The sequence below is a fragment of the Sturnira hondurensis genome, unplaced genomic scaffold (genome assembly GCF_014824575.4).
Source record: "Sturnira hondurensis isolate 20B ecotype Veracruz unplaced genomic scaffold, ASM1482457v3 Scaffold0022908, whole genome shotgun sequence".
Taxonomy (NCBI): Eukaryota; Metazoa; Chordata; class Mammalia; order Chiroptera; family Phyllostomidae; genus Sturnira; species Sturnira hondurensis.
The window spans coordinates 5872849-5891707 of NW_028095539.1; the positions used below are offsets into that span (position 1 = coordinate 5872849).

The 18859-nt window shown below is 60.8% G+C and overlaps 2 protein-coding genes and 1 long non-coding RNA gene across 4 annotated transcripts in view; 1 reads left to right on the top strand and 2 right to left on the bottom strand.

Annotated features, from left to right (window-relative positions):
• The first annotated feature begins 2141 nt into the window (after positions 1 to 2141).
• Positions 2142 to 18859, top strand: part of ASS1 (argininosuccinate synthase 1) — a 47724-nt gene continuing 31006 nt past the window's right edge. The window contains exons 1-6 of the mRNA XM_037036766.1: positions 2142 to 2244; positions 6895 to 6957; positions 8620 to 8726; positions 10582 to 10650; positions 11661 to 11849; positions 17182 to 17238. Coding sequence (XP_036892661.1) covers positions 8622 to 8726; positions 10582 to 10650; positions 11661 to 11849; positions 17182 to 17238 — 420 coding nt within the window. The 5' untranslated portion in view covers positions 2142 to 2244; positions 6895 to 6957; positions 8620 to 8621. The remainder of the gene's footprint in view (positions 2245 to 6894; positions 6958 to 8619; positions 8727 to 10581; positions 10651 to 11660; positions 11850 to 17181; positions 17239 to 18859) is intronic.
• Positions 2251 to 3376, bottom strand: LOC118980255 (translation initiation factor IF-2-like). Of its 2 annotated transcripts, none has more exons than XM_037036767.1 (3): positions 3148 to 3376; positions 2707 to 2953; positions 2251 to 2511 (listed from the first exon to the last, which is right to left on the bottom strand). In XM_037036767.1, the coding sequence occupies exons 1-3, from the start codon at positions 3181 to 3183 to the stop codon at positions 2363 to 2365; spliced, it is 432 nt and encodes a 143-aa protein (XP_036892662.1). In that variant the 5' UTR covers positions 3184 to 3376; the 3' UTR covers positions 2251 to 2362. The 2 variants fall into 2 exon arrangements, with proteins under 2 accessions (XP_036892662.1, XP_036892663.1); XM_037036768.1 differs by having other exon boundaries at positions 2251 to 2538.
• On the bottom strand, positions 15742 to 16060 carry LOC118980256 (uncharacterized). The gene is made up of 2 exons (XR_005065076.1): positions 16004 to 16060; positions 15742 to 15969 (listed from the first exon to the last, which is right to left on the bottom strand). It is a non-coding gene; the product is annotated as an uncharacterized LOC118980256 (long non-coding RNA).

Below are 18859 nucleotides of genomic sequence, written 5' to 3' on the forward strand. Positions count from 1 at the left end.
ACGTTGTAAAGCCACCGTCACCCAGACGGCATCGGCATGAGGCTGAACCAATAGACCCATGGAACAGAAGAGGGGACCTGGAAATAGGCCCACGCTTACACGGTCAATTCATTTTTAATAGAGGCGCCCACGCAACTAAATACGAAAAGGAAAGTCTTCAGCTAATGTTGCTGGAACAACTGGGAACCGATGGGGGTGAGGAATGACACTCCAGGGGTTTTAAGAAGCTGCGACTTGTGCTGATGCTCATTTTCAAGAACTGTCTGGCTGCTGGGTGGAGAAAGGGTTGGAGGGGGACGTGGGTGAAGGGGGGAGTGTCAGGAGGCTGTCATGTGGTCAGAGGGAGGACAGGGAAGGCCAGTGTGGAAGAGGTGGAGGGAGGGGAGCAGGGCAGCCATGGATGTATTTAGAAGCTATGCACATCTCAGACCCTGCGGCCTCAGTCTCTCCAGCTGGGCAGGCCTGGCGCTGCTGTGCTTTTAGCCACTTACCCGGGGGGCATGCGGGCTCCTTGAAGAGCCCCAACCTGGATTAGGTGAGTGAAAGGCAAAGCCGTGGTGGCAACGCCCCAGGTGGGGGTCCCCTCCCGTCATGCCCCAGCCCTGGACCCAGGATCCACTCAGCAGGGTGGGGCCTGGGGCAAGGTGTGCACGGCACAGATGGAGGGAGAGGTGAGAATCGGCTCACCCAGGAGCAGGCCCATCTCCTCTCACCTGGATCTCTGCCTCTGGGCAAAATCCACCCGGGGCCCAGTGGGCAGGGCCTCGGCTGGCAGCTGGGTCCCTGTTTTCCTCTCCACAGAGCTGTGATCCCACTGCTCCCCGCCACACCCCCCCTGACCCCCCCCTCCCATCAGCGCCTGTATGTCAGGAAGGGACAGTGCCCTGGGCTGGAGCCATTATGCAGAACTGTGAGGAGTCAGTGTCCCCACAGCCCATGGCCAGCGGGACTGAGACCCTGGCTCTTCCAACTCTCTTTGAGCCTAAACCGGAGCAGAGGGTTTGGGCCCGAGCTGCAGACCCTGGGGTCTGGGCCTGTCCTGCCACTTGCATGCTGTGCAGCCTTGGGGAAATACACCCTCTCTGTGCCACAGGTTCTCGTGTGGGGATGATAGCAGCAACATCTTGGCCCCTCTCGGCTGAGGGTCTGGGATCTCTGGCTGCTTCTTGGTTGCAGGAAAGTGCCTAGGATGGGGCTGCCTCCTTAATATCGCCTGACCCCCTCCGTTTTTTTCCAAGGTGACTCAATGGCAAACCCAGCAGTGTGGCCTCAGGCTGCCACCTCCAACGGTGGCTCAGAGGACTTGGGAAGCTGCTGTGAGGGCAGGGGTGGTCTTAACTATGGCTTGGCCGTGGACTGGCCAGGACCTGTGGTTGCAGTGACGGGGGCATCAGGGTCAGTAAACCAGGCTGGGAAACGAGTCCGGAATCTCCGAAGGCCAGCCCTGGCTCACAACTCCGTTTCTTTTTGCAATGAGAAGCTTCACCTCTGTGAACCTGAACTTTCCCCGCTGCACAGTGGGTGAGCGGTCAGCCAGTCTTCAGTCTCTATCTGCTGGGCACCCTTGGGAGTCCGGTCTGGTGCCTGGCTCTGGGGAGACAGCCAGGACTCCATCCCTGGCGGGGAGGAAACCCAGACTTTCTACGGTGCTTTCACTTCCGCCTCGCGTACACTGGGATGCGGCCCCCAGAGTGTGGGGGTAAGGGAGCGGCAGTAAGGTCTGCAGAAAGACCAGCACGCAAGTGTGGGCCTGAAACTCCACCCAAGGGACTTTTACCCCTACTCCCACCTCAAAGCGCTGGTACACTCCCCACAGGCCGGGCCGGGGGGCACATCTCTAAATAAACCGCTGTGCTCAGCCTGCCAGTTGCGTGGGTTCCAGCCCCTGCGATGCTCTGATCAGCACCTGCTCCCTGAACCCCGGCGGGGAGACCTGGGCCGCGTGCGCCCTCCGAGGGTGTGCAGGCACCCAGAGACATGGAAGGGTGGGGGGTGCAATGGCCCGCAGCCGGGAGGGCGGAAAGGGGGAGGATCAAAGAGGGAGGGAAAGGAGGCTGCTCTGCCCACCCGCTGGTGGCCAGGAAGGCCGGGCGGCTCCTCGGAGGGGGCGGGCCCAGGGGCGGGGCCTGACCCTCCCGTTTCCCCCACGTGGCCCGGGTCCCCCGCCCTGTCCCTGGCCCTGGGTTTATAACCTAGGATACGCTCTGCGGTCGGCCCTGCTCCGCCACCACCGCCTGGACCCCGGTAAGGAGACCCCATCCCGAGCCGTAGCTCACCCTCTCCCCATCACGCCGCGGAAGCGGAGGGGACCCGGGCTCGGACCTGGACCGGAGGGGAGGGCCGACGCCCGGGCTCCTGTGGCTCAAACGCCTAGAGGCCAGATTCCTGGGTGCCTCGGCCGTGGGGATGGCACTGGGGCGCGAGTCCCGAGTCCGTGGAGGCAGGTCCGGTTATGTGCCCCCTTCACAAGCGAGGTCCTTCCCGAATTTCCCTTCTCTGATCCAGCTGCCTCTATGATGCAAAGTCCTCAAATGGAGACTTGGCGAGTCAGAGGGTGTGAGGGTCCCAGGTGCTCTCGTCCCCGCTCTGCCCACCTCCCTCTCTTTCTCCGGGAGAAGCCAGAGCACTGCCCCCGCTTATCTCCCGGGTCTGCTCGCAGCGGCCCCTCGCGCTGCCCCTCGCGCTGCCCCAGCCGCAGTTTCCTACCTGGGCTGCCCGGCCAGTGCCTGGGGTGTGACTGGGCTCCTTCGCCAGCAGGGGGCGTCTGTCCCCGTCTTCCTCCTAGAAGGGGTTTGCGTTCGCTGCCCGGGCGGCGTCGGCGGCCTCGCCCAGCCGAGGGGCCCGGTTTCCGGCTGGCACTAGGCTCTGGACTCCTGGCTGGGAGGGGCCGCTCCTCAGGAAACCGTCGGCCATTCGGGCGGCTGTCGCCTTGGGCCCCTTGGGCGGCTGCGCCCTGCAGGAAGGGAGGGTCATGGTGAAATGGGGGAAAATCCTCTCCCGTCTAGTCCGGGCTCTCCCTGAGCAGGTCCCGTGACCCCCCGCCCCCGCCCCCGCCCCCGCCCCCGCCCCGCTCTGTATTCCTCTCGGAGAGTGAGGCGTCTCCCCCGGAGCCTGGCCGTCTGGCCGCACATTTGGGCAGGAACAAACCTGTTCTTTATCCGGGGATGGATCAAATCCATCCATGGCTTTGATCCACGGCTTTGATCCCTCCGACCCAGCCCTCACGCCGTGTCAGGAGAGGACAGGTTCTGAAGGCTTTGGGTCAACCTCTCTGCTCCCCCAGCCTCAGGCTCCCAATCTGTCAGAGCTGCCAGTCAGTGGCGGGTGGCAGGTCTCTGCAGACGGTTGCGGGCAGTGCCTGGCTCCACGCACTCACTGTGTCTAGGTGGTGCCCTGCTGTGGGCGGGAACAGGGGTCAGGTTCCCTGCCCTCCTCCCTTAGGTTCTGGTGGCAGGGGCTGAAGCTGCCACAGAGGAGTGGGAACTTGGGCGATGGTAGGACCTGGAGGGGTCTGGCATCTCAGCCCGGGCAGGGGCACATGGGACTGGGCTGTCCCGGTGTGACCACTTGTGTGCTCTACCGAGAAGCAGTTCTGGCTCCGCTCAGGGCCCGGGAGTGAGTGGCCCATTCTGCTTGTTGAGCGCCCAGAGGAGACTGAAGGCCCCCCACTCAGCGCCCTGCCCCAGAGGGCTCACACGTGCCCTGGTCAGCTGCCCGCCTGCCCGCTCTGGACTCTGTCAGCTCTGATGGTGTAACCCTTTTCTCCGGGCCCAGGACGCCAGTGGGGGCCTCCATGTGGGGAGAGGACCGGCCAGGCCCAGACTGACCTGCTGTGCAAGCACTTTCCCCTGGGCCCTGGGCGCTGCCGGAACCTCCAGGCGCCTTCCATGGAGGTGCACAGCCCCAGAAGTGAGAGGTTTGCCTGCAGGCACCGGGGCTTCTACTGTAATACCTTGAGAAAGGGGGTCTTCCAGGCCTTTGGCTTCCTCCCTCCTTTGGGCAGGCACCCTCCCCAGACTTGGGGTGGGCCAGGACCCCATGTGTGGCTCAGTATTATTAACGGAGTAGACCAGTAAGTGAATGCACTCTCTCCTCCATGGTCAAGCGCTCTTCGAAGAGGGGTGGAGTGTCTGTCACCAGGGCCTGGTGAGTCTATTTAGTCTCCCCTTCGCCTACCCCAGGGCGTTTTCAAGAAACTGGATACTCAGTCTTCTCACTCCAAGGCAGCTCCCAAATGACCCTCAGCTCTGGGTGCGGGAAGCTTTTCGGGATGCTTGGCAGCTCCAAGACAGCCCAGCATTCCTGATGGAGTCTCAGGCCCTAGGAATCACCGCGGGGAGCTGGTTCTGTTTGGAGTCTAGGATGAGCCTCCAGCCCTCAGCTTCCTTACCTGTTGTTTGGGGGGGAAACCTCCCTGTCTCACCAAGAACGGGCAGATGAAATGGGTGGGGTCTGTCTGGCAAATGTTCAGGCTGAATCCTGACAGCGCTACCTCTTGGTCAAAGTGCAGAATTGCAGCCTCGCTCTATCAGACACTAACCAGGGCAGCGGAGAGATAGGAGCTGCAATCCTAGAAGGAGGAAATCCCAAAGTCCAGGAGAATTCCTGTGGCCTAGGTGGAGCTCGGCTTTCAAAGTAATGAACCAGCTCAGCTGAGTTCAAGTGGCAGAGAAGGGTTTCGGAAGGACGTTCACCAGGCTGCCACCCTGGCGTGTGGACAGGATGCTGGTTGGTGGCAATTCGTTGTGGTTTTGTTTTCTGGAAGCTGTGTAAAGTGAGCGGAGTCCGTGGTCTCCATGAGGCCCCTGTGCGTAGGGCGCAGAGCAGCGCAGCGCAAGCAGTCTGTGGTCAGCCCAGCACGGCCGTTCACTAGCTCGTTACCTGGGCAAGTCCCTTAGCTTTTCTGAGCCTCGGGCGGTAATAATGGTCTCTCCACCGTGAAATCACACACGAGATTTCCTGCACATGGCACGGAACATAGTATCTGCTCTTGTCACTGTCTCAGCTTTAACATTCTGGAGCTTATGGGTTTTCTCAGCATTGAGCAAGGGCCAGGCAGGCCTGGCCCTTCCACTGGAAGCTCGAGGCATGGCTCTGGCTGGGGCCATGGAGGGGGTCTCCTGCCTTTGGGCCTGGCATTCTGGTAAAGGATGGCTGGGCTGGCCCTGGCAGCCAAGGAAACCTGCCTTGGGCCCTTTCTGAAGGGTGAGGCGGGGCAAGGCTGGGACCCGCGGAATCTGAGTCCAGCCAGCGCCTTCCAGACACCTCCTGCCAGCAGGCGGCCCAGTGTCAGACCAGAAGGGTTTTCAGGTCGTGTGGATGGTCCGTGAGGGGCTTGCCCAAGGCCACCACGCCAGCCAGTGGCAGGAGAGCTCGGCAGGCACGGGCTCCTTCCCCAGCATCTCCCCGAAGCCTCACAGCCCTGGGGGGGGATGGGCGGTTCTCTACAGGTTTGCAGAGGAAGAGCTGAAGTAGCCTGAACCCAGGTCTGGAGGACCCGGCCACTGTACTTTACCAGGAGTGAGTACTCGCTCACTGGACTGTAGCCGATTGCTCTTGTCCTCCCCACCTCTGCCTATCATACACACACACACACTCACACACACACACACACACCACCCCCTCCGCAACAGAGGCCTCAGCTTCATTTAGCTTCTGCTGCAGGAACCTTGCTGGCTGGGGGCGGAACTTCCCCAGAGGCTGGGAGGGCAGGAGCAAGGTCAGTGGCAGATTGCATCATTTTCCCAGGCCACCTGCCTGCCTAATCTCGGCGTGCACACGCATGCACACATGTGCGTGCACACTCATACAGGTTTAGTCTCAATACACACTCAGGTTCTTGCACACTGCTCAGACCCGGGGCAGAGGGCCTCTGTGCTTGCACATGCACACAGCCTGGCAGGCAGGAGGGCTCGCTAGTTTCTGGAGGAGCAGGCACAGAATTCCAGACTTGGGAGGATTTTAACCCTCTCTCTTTACAGGGGAGGAACTGACCCCTGGACAGCGGAACAGGCAGCGCCGTTCTCAGTGCCTGGCATGCCGGGCACTGTCTGCTAGATGGTCCCTGGCCCGTGGAGCTCATGGCGGGGGGTGGGGGCAGTTAGAATACAGCCTGTCATGTGTTGTGATGGGCAAAGTGCCCGGTGTGGTAGAATCACCGAAGCAGAGCAAGACAGGCCACCAGCCTGTGGTTTGTCTGTCTCCAGGAGCCGCCCTCCCCCACTCTGGTGCCCACCCTCTGGGCTCCAGGTGTGTCAGGGAGGTAGCAGACCAGGGCCAAGTTGAAGAGCTAGCGAATCCTGGGCCCGGATCCTGTCTCCGTGTCTCAGGCCCCAGGAATCGCAGCTGCAGCCCTAGGAATCCCCCTCCCTGCACCCTCCCAGAGAGGGGCAGCCTTGTCTGTACACGCCCAGCCGACACAGGTTTCAGTCCTGGCCTTGCGGCTTACCAGCCAAGCACGGCTTTGAGCAAATCCCTTAACCCGAGCCTCAGTTTCCCTGTCTCTGACACGAGGCACCACAAATGGAATATTCAGCTTTTAATGACACGCTCTTGATCTTGATTGTGGTGATAGTTTCAGGGGTGCTGAAACCCACTAAACTGGACACCCTCCATACAGGCAGTCTACTGCATGTCAGTTGCACCTTAAGAGAGCTGTTGAGAGAATATGTACCAGGACACACTCCCCACCCCAACCACACACCCCTCCCAAATCAGAGAGGCGAGGTGCTGGCCTGTGTCCCCCTCAGCCAGGCTGTGCCGAGGGGGTCCCAGCAGCTGGGAAGGCTGGTTCAGGGCCTCTGCCTCTCTGCTACCCCCCAGCCCCCAACCCCCCACCCCTGCTGGGGCTGCCAGTGCCTGGGAGCTGAGCTGCTCTTGGTTTTGCTTCTGCAGAGAGAGGTTCACCAAGTGGGGACGACAGATTCCAAAAGCCGGGAATCCACACCTGCAGCCCAGGTACTTCTCACCGTCGGTCCTTCCTACCTCCCTCCTTGCTACTCCCCTCCATCCTTAATGGCCTATTCCCTGGCCGAGGTGGCCATGGGCACTGTGTGCTGGCCCCAGAGTCAGGATCTGGTGGGAACAAGGCCTGGAAGGTGGCTGAATGGCCAGTACAGGGGAGACTTGTGGATATCCGCCAGACCCATGCACAACCTCTCTGTCCCATGGGGTGTTTTCTTCCAAGTCCAAAGGGCAGTGCGAGCCTGTGGACCCTGGGACCAGTGGGTGGGTGGGCCTGTGACACGTCAGGAAATGCATAGCGGTCATGTGTCTTGTCACATAGTCAGGGTTCATGTCCAGGCTCTGTTGCCCAGGAAGGGGCCATCGGGCCAGCGCTTCACCTCTCTGACCCTCCGGCCACACAGGGAGTTCGGGGACAGGCTTCTGCCCTGCGGTGCTGATGGCCCCTGCCGGCTCCCGTGGGTCTGTGCGTGGGTGTCCTCAGCCTTTCCCAATAGTGTCCAATAAGGACCCTGACCTTGGTCAGGCTGCAGTGTACCAGCTCCCGCCTGACACAGGCACACTCCCTGTAAATGTGGGAAGCTGGGTCCCTGCCCCCTGCTGGCTGATGACCTCAAGCAAGTGCTTCCCTGTAGCTGAGGAATGAGACAGAGGAGGGGGGGTGGTCCACTGTCCTTTCTGCAGAAGGACACCTCCTGGGAGGGAGCTGCAGGTCACAGAGGCACAGGAACTCTGCATACCACCGTCCCTCTCCACGCTTCTGTTTCCCCACCTGCACACGGCGGGGGCTGGCTTCTGAGCCCCCACACTGATCATTTTCATAATGGGGTTCACTGAGGGGCTCAGCCCTCTGTGCCTCCCTCCTCACAGGTACCTGCATTTGAAAAGAGCCTGAAATCCCAACTGTGAAGGTTCACTGGGGCCCCAGGTGGGAGAGGTCCATGGGGGGCGGTGGGCTGTGTCTCTGGGGGGCCCACAGCTGGAAGGCAGCCCTGCATGCTGGGAAGAGCCCAGGTTTGGGAGCCAGGCACAGACACATGCCCTGGCCTCCCACTGCCGCTGACCTCTGTGAGCTCCGTCTCTGACTCACCAATGGGCATGATGACACCTACTCCCTGTGGTCACAGTTGGGGTGCAGAGTAACCCTGCCTGGCACTGTGTGAGCTGAGCAAGGAGCAGGTCTGACTGGGGCCTGGGGGCCCCCAGAGGCTCCTGACTGCTGAGTCCTTTGCCAAAAGGACTTTGCCAGCCTTGGCCAAATAGCTCGGCCTCAGGCGCCTTCTCTGGCTGGAGGGGGATGGGCCTCTAGACATGTGCTCCCACCCCCACCATCCCCAATTGCTGTCAGCATTCCCAGGCCCTGGGGTGGCTTGCGGGTCTGTGTGGGCCATGTGCAGGTCAGGTCTCCCGCCGGGATTGCTGGGGGGGGGGGGGTGGTGGAAGGGGTGTGCTGTAGGAAGGAGGAGCTAGCGCCTCGGCTGGCCCTGATATCTGTGAGCATCCTGTCCCCAGTGCTCAGTGGCACTTGTCCAGCGGCTAAGGCTGCCCAAGGCCAAGGTCGGGGCTGAGACACAGGCCAAGAGGGAGCTGCTTGCAGAGGTGGCAGGTGGGGCTGGATCAGGTCCACCACTCACATTCTTTCTCGCCTTCCTCCAGACATGTCAGGCAAGGGCTCCGTGGTTCTGGCCTACAGTGGCGGCCTGGACACCTCCTGCATCCTCGTGTGGCTGAAGGAACAAGGCTATGATGTCATTGCCTACCTGGTGAGGAGGGTCCCGGAGTGTCTGTCCTTCTGCCTGCTGCCTGCCCAGCCTGCACAGCTGCTCACTGTCACTGTCCCAAGCCTGGCCCCCCCTCTCTAAGCCTGTCTTGAATGGTGGGAAAATCTGTTCCCCACCCCATGGTACTGCCTCACTTTCTTCATGTGTACAGTGAGCATCCGTGGTGGCCGCCAGGTCTGAGATGTGCCCCCCAGCACAGAGTAGGCCAGCTCTCGTGTGGGGGACTGGACAAGGGACTCAAGCTTGGCAGTGCTGCTGGTCGCTTGCCTGTAGAAGGACAATGGGCTCGGCCTGCTGAGGGTCCCCCAGTCTTCTTTCCCAAAGTCCTGGCCAGCTCCCAGAAATGCAGCAGGCTGTGGGGTCCTGCAGCCGCTGAGTTGGCAGAACCCCTGCAGACCACCTAGTTCTGGGATGGCAAGGAGGTCACAGGCCCTAGGCCATAGGTTATGTGTGGTGCCAGTCTCCCACCCAGGGTGCATGGCACACATCCCTCATTGAACCACTTCTGGTGAACCAGGTCGTGGCTTCTGAATCTTTGGCCATGTGGCTGTGCTATTCAGGACTCCTGGCTGCAAATTCTAAAAACCTAACTCAAACTAGCTTAAGCAAAACAAACAAACAAACAAAAACCAGATAGTTCTTGGCTGATGTAACTGAGAAGTCCAGGGGTAAATGGCTTCAGGCAAGGCTTGATCCAGGTTCCCACCCAGATCTGTCTCCCTCCCCATCTAGCTCCATCCTTGGCCTCTCTGCAGGGCAGGCGAGGCTCACATCACCAGAGCCTCGTTTTTCCAGAAAAAGGAGAGCTTCCCCCAAAGACTCTGACACTGGAGCCCAAGGGTACTCTCGCTGGCCTGAGTCACTGCCCATCATACACTGATCACCAGCTGTGACTTAGAGGGCTCTGATTGGCTAGCCTTGGGTCATGGGCCCACCTGTAGAGTGAGCAGGAGACATGATTTGCTCCTCTCCAACCCTATGGGAGGAAGTCCCAGGAGAGAAGGTTCTGTTCCCAGAGGAGGTAAGGGTGCTGCTCTGAGCAGACGAATTCAGCTGTTGCCCGAGCAGTTTATTTGTACGTAAGGTCAAGTCACCATCCCTCACAGGGCCCAGTCCCCACATCATTCAGGCGGGGTGCGGGAGGCCCAGGGAGGGGAAGCGCAGTCACCTGGGGAGTGAGCGCCATGGCCGAGTGTGGGTGTGGAGAGCCCAGGTGTATCCTGTCGGCAGCCCAGCCGGCCAGTCTGCTTCGGGGGCCACCACAGCACAGGCTTAAGGCTGAGAGGCCTCCGAGGAGCACCTGCAGCCAGACTCTGGGAGGAGCCCTGAGTCTGGTGAGCAGAATGCAGGGCCAGCGTCCGGGGAGCAGGCCCGAGTGCGGCCAGCAGAGAGTATGTCGGTGTCTAGACGGAGGCCCTCTGAACGGGGGCTCGGGCGGCAGCGCAGGGCAGCCGGGAGCCCGAGCAGAGGCCCCTCTGCCGCCTGTCTGCTCAAATGTGATGGTCAAGGGGCTGCCCATGGCTGGGGCAAAGCGTGAGCCAGGGGCTGGGTAGCTCCTGGCAAGCCAAACTTTGCCCTGGCTTTGGGGGAAGGTGGGAGAAGGTGGTTCCAGGGAAGCCTCTGATCTTCAAGGCGGTGATAGCGAATGTGGCAGCCCAGCCACCGGCTGCACAGGGCCAGGCTCCGCCAGCCCTGCAACCCAGGGTTGGCTCCTGGAAGCTCGCCACCTCCTCCAGCCCTGGCCTGTGACGTCAGTGGTCAAATGGAGCGCCCCTCAGGGGGGCTGATGTTCTTCTCTGCTCTTTCTGACCCGTGACTGGTTGCTTCTGCTCTTCAGGCTAACATCGGCCAGAAGGAAGACTTTGAGGAAGCCAGGAAGAAGGCACTGAAGCTCGGGGCCAAAAAGGTACTGTGTCGAGGCAGGGTTTGGGGTCGGAAGTGGGGTTGTGACATGGTGGGGACAGCAGTGGGCCCTCCCATCACAGAGTTCCTTGTCACCTGCATCATTTCCCATTGGTCCTCTTGCTTCCAAGAGTGTGAAATCCATTCCTTCTGCTTTCAGGTGTGGGGGTGCCGCCCCAGCTCTCCTCCACCCAACTTCCTCTGCCCCCGCCTCCCCACCCATCCATCTCATCCTCAGCCAGCCACCTCCCATCTGCTCCCTCGCCCACCTCCCCATCCACCGTGCATCCATCCGCCCGGCCATTCCTCTTCTATCTCTCTGTCCATTTGTCCCTCCACTCTTTTATCCACTCATCCATCACCCAGCCATCCGCCCGGCCATCCCTCATTTGTCCGTGCCCATTTACCCATCCTGCTACCCATTCAACAGAATTGGAAAACTCCAGCTGAGTTAGTGCGTTGATTGTACGTCTAATCCTGTGGCGGGCAGGCCCCAGGCCAGGTGTGGGGCCCACGTGGTGAACGTGACCCCTGCCCACATGGGCTCACAGTGCGAGTGTGAGCAGCTCCCGCAAGGGCTTCCCCTTCATCTGTTCCCTCACCCAACCCAAGCTGTGAAAACCAAAAATACCTCCAGGGATTGCCAGCTGCCCCCTGCAGATAAAATCGTCGCTGGCTTTTGTGGGTGACATCTATCCATGGCTCTAGATCGTAGGTGACAACTAAGTTTTATTTCAGGCCTAGAACGCTGTGCTGGGATGGATTTAAGGACCACAGCTAGTTTCAGTGGGATGGTATACCCCAATTGATTAATAATGTCTGCCCCAAGTACAGAGTAGAGTAATAGTACTGCATGCTGGGATAGATTAGCAATGTCTGCTCCAGATGCAGACGGAGAAGCGGAGGTCCTTTAGCACTGTCTGCCTTAGATGCAGGCCACGTCAGTCCCCCGGGGTTCTGCCTCCTGACTGGGCCCAGCCCTGCTGAGACTCCCTCTCATGGGCTCTCCTGCAGGTGTTCATCGAGGACGTCAGCAAGGAGTTTGTGGAGGAGTTCATCTGGCCCGCCATCCAGTCCAGCGCACTGTATGAGGACCGCTACCTCCTGGGCACCTCCCTGGCCAGGCCCTGCATTGCCCGCAAACAAGTGGAGATCGCCCAGCGAGAGGGCGCCAAGTACGTGTCCCATGGCGCCACAGGAAAGGTGAGGCCAAGGGTGCAAGGCACAGGGGAGGCCGGGTGGAGGAAGAAGGAGAGAGGGCTGCACGGGGAGACTCGGGGGCCGGTGATGGACAGACAGCCCTCGCACACTGTAGGTGTCCGCCATGGCCGTCAGGCGCACAGCGGGCAGGCTGGCCTGGGTGAGAGGAATGTTAAACACCCAGGCACAGTGACAGCTGTGCCCTGAGCGCCATGTACAGGTTCCACCTGTGATGGGAGCAGTGTCACCCGGTTTGGCAAACTTGAGGCTGAGCTGTGGGACATCACACTGGCCAAGGTCACAGCGTGAGTCATCATCTCTATAGCAAGAAGGGTGGGAAACCCAAGTGAGCGGAGCAGGTTTGGACCCCAGCTGCACGAAGCCCTTCCCCTGCCCGAGCCTCAGTTTCTCCACATGCAAAACAGGGATAAGACTCCACCTTGGTTTCCCAGGGCCGCGGACTGGGTGGTTTAAACAATGGAGATGTGCTGGCACCAGTTCTGGAGGCCAGAGGTCTAAGATCAAGGTGTCAGCAGGGCCGCGCTCCCTCCGAAGGCGCAGGGAAGGGACTGACTCAGGCCTCTGCGTCACTCAACCCCCTGTCTTCATGTCGCCTTCCCTCTGCGTGTATCCAGTTGTGTGTCCAAAGTTCCCTTTTGATAAGGACACCAGTCGTGTGGGATCAGGTCCCCCCAACCCATGGCCGTGGCCTCGTACTTTGATTAAATCTGTACAGACCCTATTTCCAAACATGGTCACAGACTCAGGAACCGGGGGCTTGGGCTTCCATGTATCTTCTGTCGGGATGCAGTTCCACCTGTAACAGCCCCTGCTCCTGGCCCCGCGTGTACTAGCGCAGGCCGAAGGAGGACCCCGAGGGGCCGGGGGCACGCTGTCCTGCAGGTGGCAGGGCTCAACATTCCTAACAACGTGGACAACTGTCCAGAGTTGTTATTGTGACGACTCACGTCTGAGTCGTGAGCTCTCAGAGTGTCAGTGGGCACCGTGTCAATAGCTTGGTACAGGGCTTGGCCGTTTAACCACCCCACAGTCAGAAGGCTCCACACCTCATAGTGACGGGGAGATCTCTACCTCGCCTGTGAACAGATGCTAACCTGCCCCTGGGCCCCCTTGCCCTGGGTGGTCAAGGCAGTGGCGGGGGCACAGGCCCTGGCTCACTGTGGCTCAGGAACACCCCAGCTAAGATTCTGTCTTGCAAACATCCATTTGCTTGGGCTCCAGTCAGCAAGCTCGTACTGGGTACTTGTAAGGGGTTGGGCACGTGCTGAGCTTGGCAATGGTGTCACCTTTCTTAGCCCCCTTCTCCACCCTCAGCAAGCCTATGTCCTTGCAAGGGAGGGGAGGATGGTCACATGATAAGGCATGGAGGATCCATGCCAGGGGCGACACGGGGCCAGCAGGCAGGGGGCTGAGGGAAGGCTGCCTTACGGAGCACAGCCCTGAAGGGTGGGCAGAGGTGAATGAATAGCAGAGCACAGGAAGCCTGTGCCAGGCCCAGGGAGCAGCCTGTGGAAAGGCCCAGAGACACAGGGGGCACGAGTCAGGCGCGATCGCTGTGAGAGATGCGGCAGGGAAGGCCCCAGGTGGCCGGCGACCCCCCCAGGGCGGAAGTGGGGGTAGGTTCTGGGTATGCTGAGTTCCACTCAAGGGCAGTAGGAGAGGGTGCAGAAGAACCCAGAGGCCACAGGGCCTGTTCAGCAGGAGTCAGGTCCTGGACCGGGAGTCAGGTCCATTCTCGTGCTGTGTGATTTGCCCCCCATGCAGCTGAACTAGAACCAGCTCACGGGGCAGTTTGAAGTCACCAGCAGGCAATTCCAGCCAAGCACGCAGCACAGGCCTGGCATGGAGTGTACGCTCAGTGAAACAGACCGGGGTCCTGCAGGCAGAGGAGAGTCAGTCAGAATAAATGTCAGTGCAGAATGGAAAAGCTCTGAGCCCTCTCACCTGTCCACGAGCCGATGAGCTGGGTCGTGAGATTCCCGTTGCTGGAGGTATGCAAGCTGAGCCCAGGAGGTCAGGGTTCTGGGAGGGCTCCTGCCCAGAGAAGGTCCCTCCAATTGTACCGTCCAGACTGAGGATGGGTGGCACTCAGGGCTGGTAGAGCAAGTGGGTTGGTGGCTGATGGGTCTGGCCCTAGCTTGAGTGGCTCTTGGGGTCCAGGGAGAGACCCCCAGAGTAACCCACACTTTTGAACCATAGCCACCAGCAGCTGTGTGCGCTACTCCATATGGTCACCAGAGGGCACCAGAGGCTCATATTTGAGACTGTGCAGAGCTGACCCAGGAGGAATCTGCTGGAAAAGGAGGCGGCCCCCCAAGATCCTCTGTTCCCTACACTGGTCCTGCAGGGCTGCGGTTCTAAGAACAACACCCTCTGCAGCGGTTGTGTGGCCCCTTGGGACTTGGGGATGTCCCTGCAGTTAATGCTCAGTGTCCCAAAGAGGCACAATAGGCCTTGAGACACCACCTGGGCCTTGTCAACCCTCGATGCAAAGGTCCTGGGCAGGGTGTTCATGGCACCCTGGGTCTGTCACGTCATCTGGGGGTTGGTGGACAGGGCACACTCCTGCGCCTCGGTCTCTCCTGGTTACAGGACCTGAGCAGGTCGCCACCGGACTCTGGGGACAATTTCCCTGAACTGGGTGGGGAAGACCAGAAAAGCCTGAGGTGGGGTCCAGAAAGTTACAAAGTTTGGGGTGTGTGGGGCTGGTGGCCTGGCTGGCTGGCAGCAGGCATCAGGGACTGATGTGTCAGGAGGGGGGCCTTGTGGCCCCTTGAGTGCAGAACCCACAGGGCTGGGTCTGAGGGAGGCAGGCAACCCCACTGGGGCACATCCCAGCAGAACATCTTGACAGGGGGCCCCCCACAGACGCAGAAGCGATCCCACCAGGCCAGCGCTGAGGTTCTGGCCCGTGGACGAGTCGGCTGCTGGCCTCTCCCAGCTCAGGGAGCCAGCGCCTCATGGTTGTCACCCTCGATGTGTCCCTCCACTCTGGGCACTCTGCGTCCAGCGCTGACCTTCCTCCACGCACGGGGGCGCAGTACAGAAGGTGCTGCGGGGCACCAGCAACTCAGGGGCCCTGACCTGGCAGGGGCTGAGGGACATGACACTGAGACATCCCATGGAGCCAGTGTCAGCCGGTGACGCCACCGAGGGGCCAGGGCAGCCCAGGCTGCAGAAGCAGCCCGTACACAGGCCTTGGGGTGAGAGGTGGCTTCCCTCCCGGGACCCAGCCCAGAGCCCCTGGTACAGACTCAAGCTGGGCTGCACCCCCAAGCCCCGCCAAGGAATGGTGCCGAAGCTGGGTGGCCCTCCCAGGGCCTCCTTCCCACCAGTTTTGGGAAAGGGGCCTGGGAATCTGAGCCTGAGACTCGGGCAGGGGAGTGGGGACAGGGTTTTTTGTGTATGGCACCATCTGTGTGGCCGGCCGGGAAGCAGATGGGCCACCCCCTCCCAGCAGCCCTTCCAGTCCCAGAGGGCGCCGCACCCACACTCACATACGTAATCAGCATGTGTGTCGGCACACGGATGTGTGTGGTGTGTGTGAGACAGCTTCACCCCCCCTCTCGGCCCCCTGGGGTGCTGCCAGGGCCTGTCCTGGAGCCAGGGGTCAGGGGTTAGGGACTGGAAGGACCGGATGGGCCTCGGCCCTTGTCTGGGACTCGGTTTGAACCAAGGCAACCTGTTTGGCTTCTGGGAGGGTCTTTGGCTCTGGAACAGATGGGGGTCCCCCGGCTGGTCTGGTTGGGCAGGCACCAGCCCAGGGTGCTTCTTGAGGAGGCACAAGCTGCCATTGTTCTGTGGAAACGTGAAGCCGTCGGGGGGGAATCGCCAGGGTGTGCAACACGAGACCATGTGCCTCGCCGGGTGGGTCTGCTCTTTACTGTACCTGCCCCGCTCTGAGAACGACACTGGCCCTGGGCCCTCGGGCAGGGCCGCCGTGCCTTATCGCCCATCCGTGAGACAGACACCGCAAGAGAGCCCCCTCGGAGGGCCACCGCACAGGCTCAGTGAGCTCCTGGCGTGTGGAGCTGCTGAGTGCCTGTGAACTGTTAGATTTGTGTTGTCCGCTGGCTGTGTGACGTTGGGCACGTGACTTCACCTCTCTGAGCGTAACTTTCCTCATGTGACTTCACCTGTCTGAGCATAACTTTCCTCATCTACAAAACAGGGTTAAAAACCTCACTGGTCCCAGGTGGCTTTCCTGAAGACAACCAGGGTATAGTAGGTGCTCACTAAAGGGCCTGGATGGAGGGTGTTCCGGGAAGCTGGTCAGTGCAGCTCTGGGCCCCAGGAGAGAAGGGACAGGGCAGCCTGTGCCCCTCGGCTCCTGGCTCCGCAGAGAGGCACTGAAACCTCTATTTCTGTATCGCCTGACAAGACTCTGGAAAATAACATGTTATTCCCACCGCTGGCTCTCTGCACCCGGCCGTTGTCACAGTAGGCAGAAGGTCCCTCTGTTATTTCCACGGTGCTGTCTCCCTCCAGGCCACCGGGCGGGTGGGAGGCAGACGTGACGCTGGCAGCCATTGTCTCTCTGGGTCTGGGCTGTGCTGCTGAGGCCAGCACTGCGGGCAGTCTCCTCCCCGCCATCATCGTCAGCTTGCTGGGGTGTCCCGTGATTCTCACGTTACGGCAGAGAACACAGGCAGGAGGAGGCAGGGCAACCCACACAGTGGGGCTGGGGCCAGGTTCTGTGCCCTTGGATGAGTCCCTTCTATCTCTGGGCCTCAGTTTCCCTCTGCATTCAGAGAGGAGCAAAGGGCCCTCGGTAGTCACCTGGTTCCACCCCCTCCCTCCTACCAGCCATTTTACAGATGGGGAAACTGAGGCTTGGAGAGGAGACAGGATTCCTCCCTGCGGGGCCAGGCCCCCAGCCCTGTGCATGGGTATGTCCCCTCAAGTGTGCACATACATGATGACTCACGTTCATTCCTGCCATGCTCCCAGAAATGCACACCCCATCTTGCCACATGCCACATGCTGCCACACCAGTGCACGCACAAAAGTGGCAGCATTCACCGCACATTCCAGGCACATGGGTGCACGATCCTGCCCACCCCCACCACACAGCTTGGCTCCGTACTCAGGGGTCCCAACACTGCCTGCAGGTGGGAGCTGCCCTTTCCTCTGCAAGAAAGCCCCGTTTTCATCTTTAAAACGGCTGGTGTGGTGCCCACTGCAGAAGGCTGGGAGCACTTGGCCCCCCCCACCCCGAGCAGCCTCATGCTGTTGACAAGGCGTGCTCCCCCCACCCCCCTCTCCCACCCCCCACCGCTCTTCTGGCTCCTGACAATTCCATTCTGTGTTGCAGGGGAATGACCAGATCCGGTTTGAGCTCACCTGCTACTCACTGGCCCCCCAGATTAAGGTAAGAGGCTGCTTCTCTCAGGGTGGGTGACGGTGGCTGAGGTCCCTGGGGGCAGGGTGTGGGCTTCTGGGAGGGTCTGCGGACAGTGTGCACCTGGGTGGTGCCCCCCTTTCCCACAGAGAGCTCCCTTCACTCACAACAGCTGAGAAGCCCAGCACTCTCTCCCTGACCATTTGCACCCCCCTCCAATGGGGGCACCCCCCTGACTGCCCAGGTGTCTGGGCAGTCACAGCACTGGACAGAAAGATGTCGTCATCCTTCAGCCAGCATCCTTAGCACTCTGGGGTCTGGCTTCCTGGGTGCTGGCTGGCACGGTTCTGGGACATGCCCAGCTGATTTCTGGACTCCTCATCGCCCTCCTAGCTTCTGTCGGGGCCACCCAGCTAAGGCCCTGAGCCCTGATCCTCAGTGTCTTGGATCCTTTCCTGAGGTAGGAAGGGCCGGGCCGTGGGCAGCCCCCCCACCCATGGACGCCACCTAGGCGGGAGAGTACATGTCAGGTCTGTGCAGCCCACCGCTCTGCCCTGCCCCCTCCAAACTGGCCTTGGGCCTGAATGTACGCAGGTACTTCCACCCACCCGTCCCTCTCCTCATCCATTCATCCATCCATTCATCCATTCATACTTCACCCATCCATCCATTCCCCATCCACCCACTTGGGCTTCACCGAGTGCCTGCTCAGTGCTGGACTCAGGCCAGGCTCCAGGCACACAGCGCCCGAGGCTGAGCCGTGGAAATATAGTGCACACTGCAAATGCGAGCCCCCGGGTAGTTTAAGTTTTTCTAGCGGCCATGTTAGAAAAAGAATGATACAAAGCAATAGGTGACACCTTTTTGATGAGAAATTGTACTGAACCCTATGCATCCAAAAGGGTGTCACTCAGTCATTCAACATGCCATCAGTGCAAACAAATGACTGGGATGTTGTGCGTCCTTTTCTGTGCAAAGTCTTCATGACCCGGTGTGTGCTTTATGTGTGCCGCACATCCCATGGTGGGGGCCGGCCGCGTTTCAGCTGCTTGGGGCGCGAGCGTGGCCCGGAGGGGAGCGGTAACGAGCGCTCGTGATCCGTTTCGACCCCAGACACTGGGCGGCTGTGAAGCCCTCGGACAGGAGCTGCTGGTCAGCTTGCTGCAGGCGGGTGGCACGGCGTCCGGTCTCGGAGCCTTTCTCAGTGGGGGGCCAGCGCAGGGGCTGCGGTGGGGCCGGGAGCAGGGGTACAGGCTGGGCTCTGGGAGCCAGCACGAGGCCAGAGGGTCCTGTGCTCCCAGTGCCCTGGTCCGGGGCTGCTCGTTCCCTGGGGGGCTGTCCCCATCCTGCCCCATCCCCATCGGCTCCTCGGCCCAGAAATCACACTGGCCTGTCATCTAGCTGACACCCCACCCCCAGCGAGGCTGTCGTGTCAGAGGCAGGGTCCCAGCTAGCTCTGGGGGTGAGAGGGGGCTCTTCGTCCAGAGGGTCTCTCTGCGGACCCCTGTGCTGGTGGAATGAACTCAGTCCTCCCAATCTGGCTCTGACTCCCCGCCCTCCCCTCCCTAGAGCAGCTCGAGGGGGACCAGAGGAATGGGGTGGGGTGTCGTGTGTCATCTCTGGGCCCCGCCATCCTGGAGCAGGGTCAGGT

Coding starts and splice junctions, on each gene's coding strand:
- LOC118980255 (XM_037036767.1), bottom strand. CDS start 3,183: ATGGATGGATTTGATCCATCCCCGGATAAAGAACAG. Junction 2,954..3,147: donor CATCCCCGGATAAAGAACAG/GTTTGTTCCTGC, acceptor CCCTTCCTGCAG/GGCGCAGCCGCCCAAGGGGC. Junction 2,512..2,706: donor GCACTGGCCGGGCAGCCCAG/GTAGGAAACTGC, acceptor TTTGCATCATAG/AGGCAGCTGGATCAGAGAAG.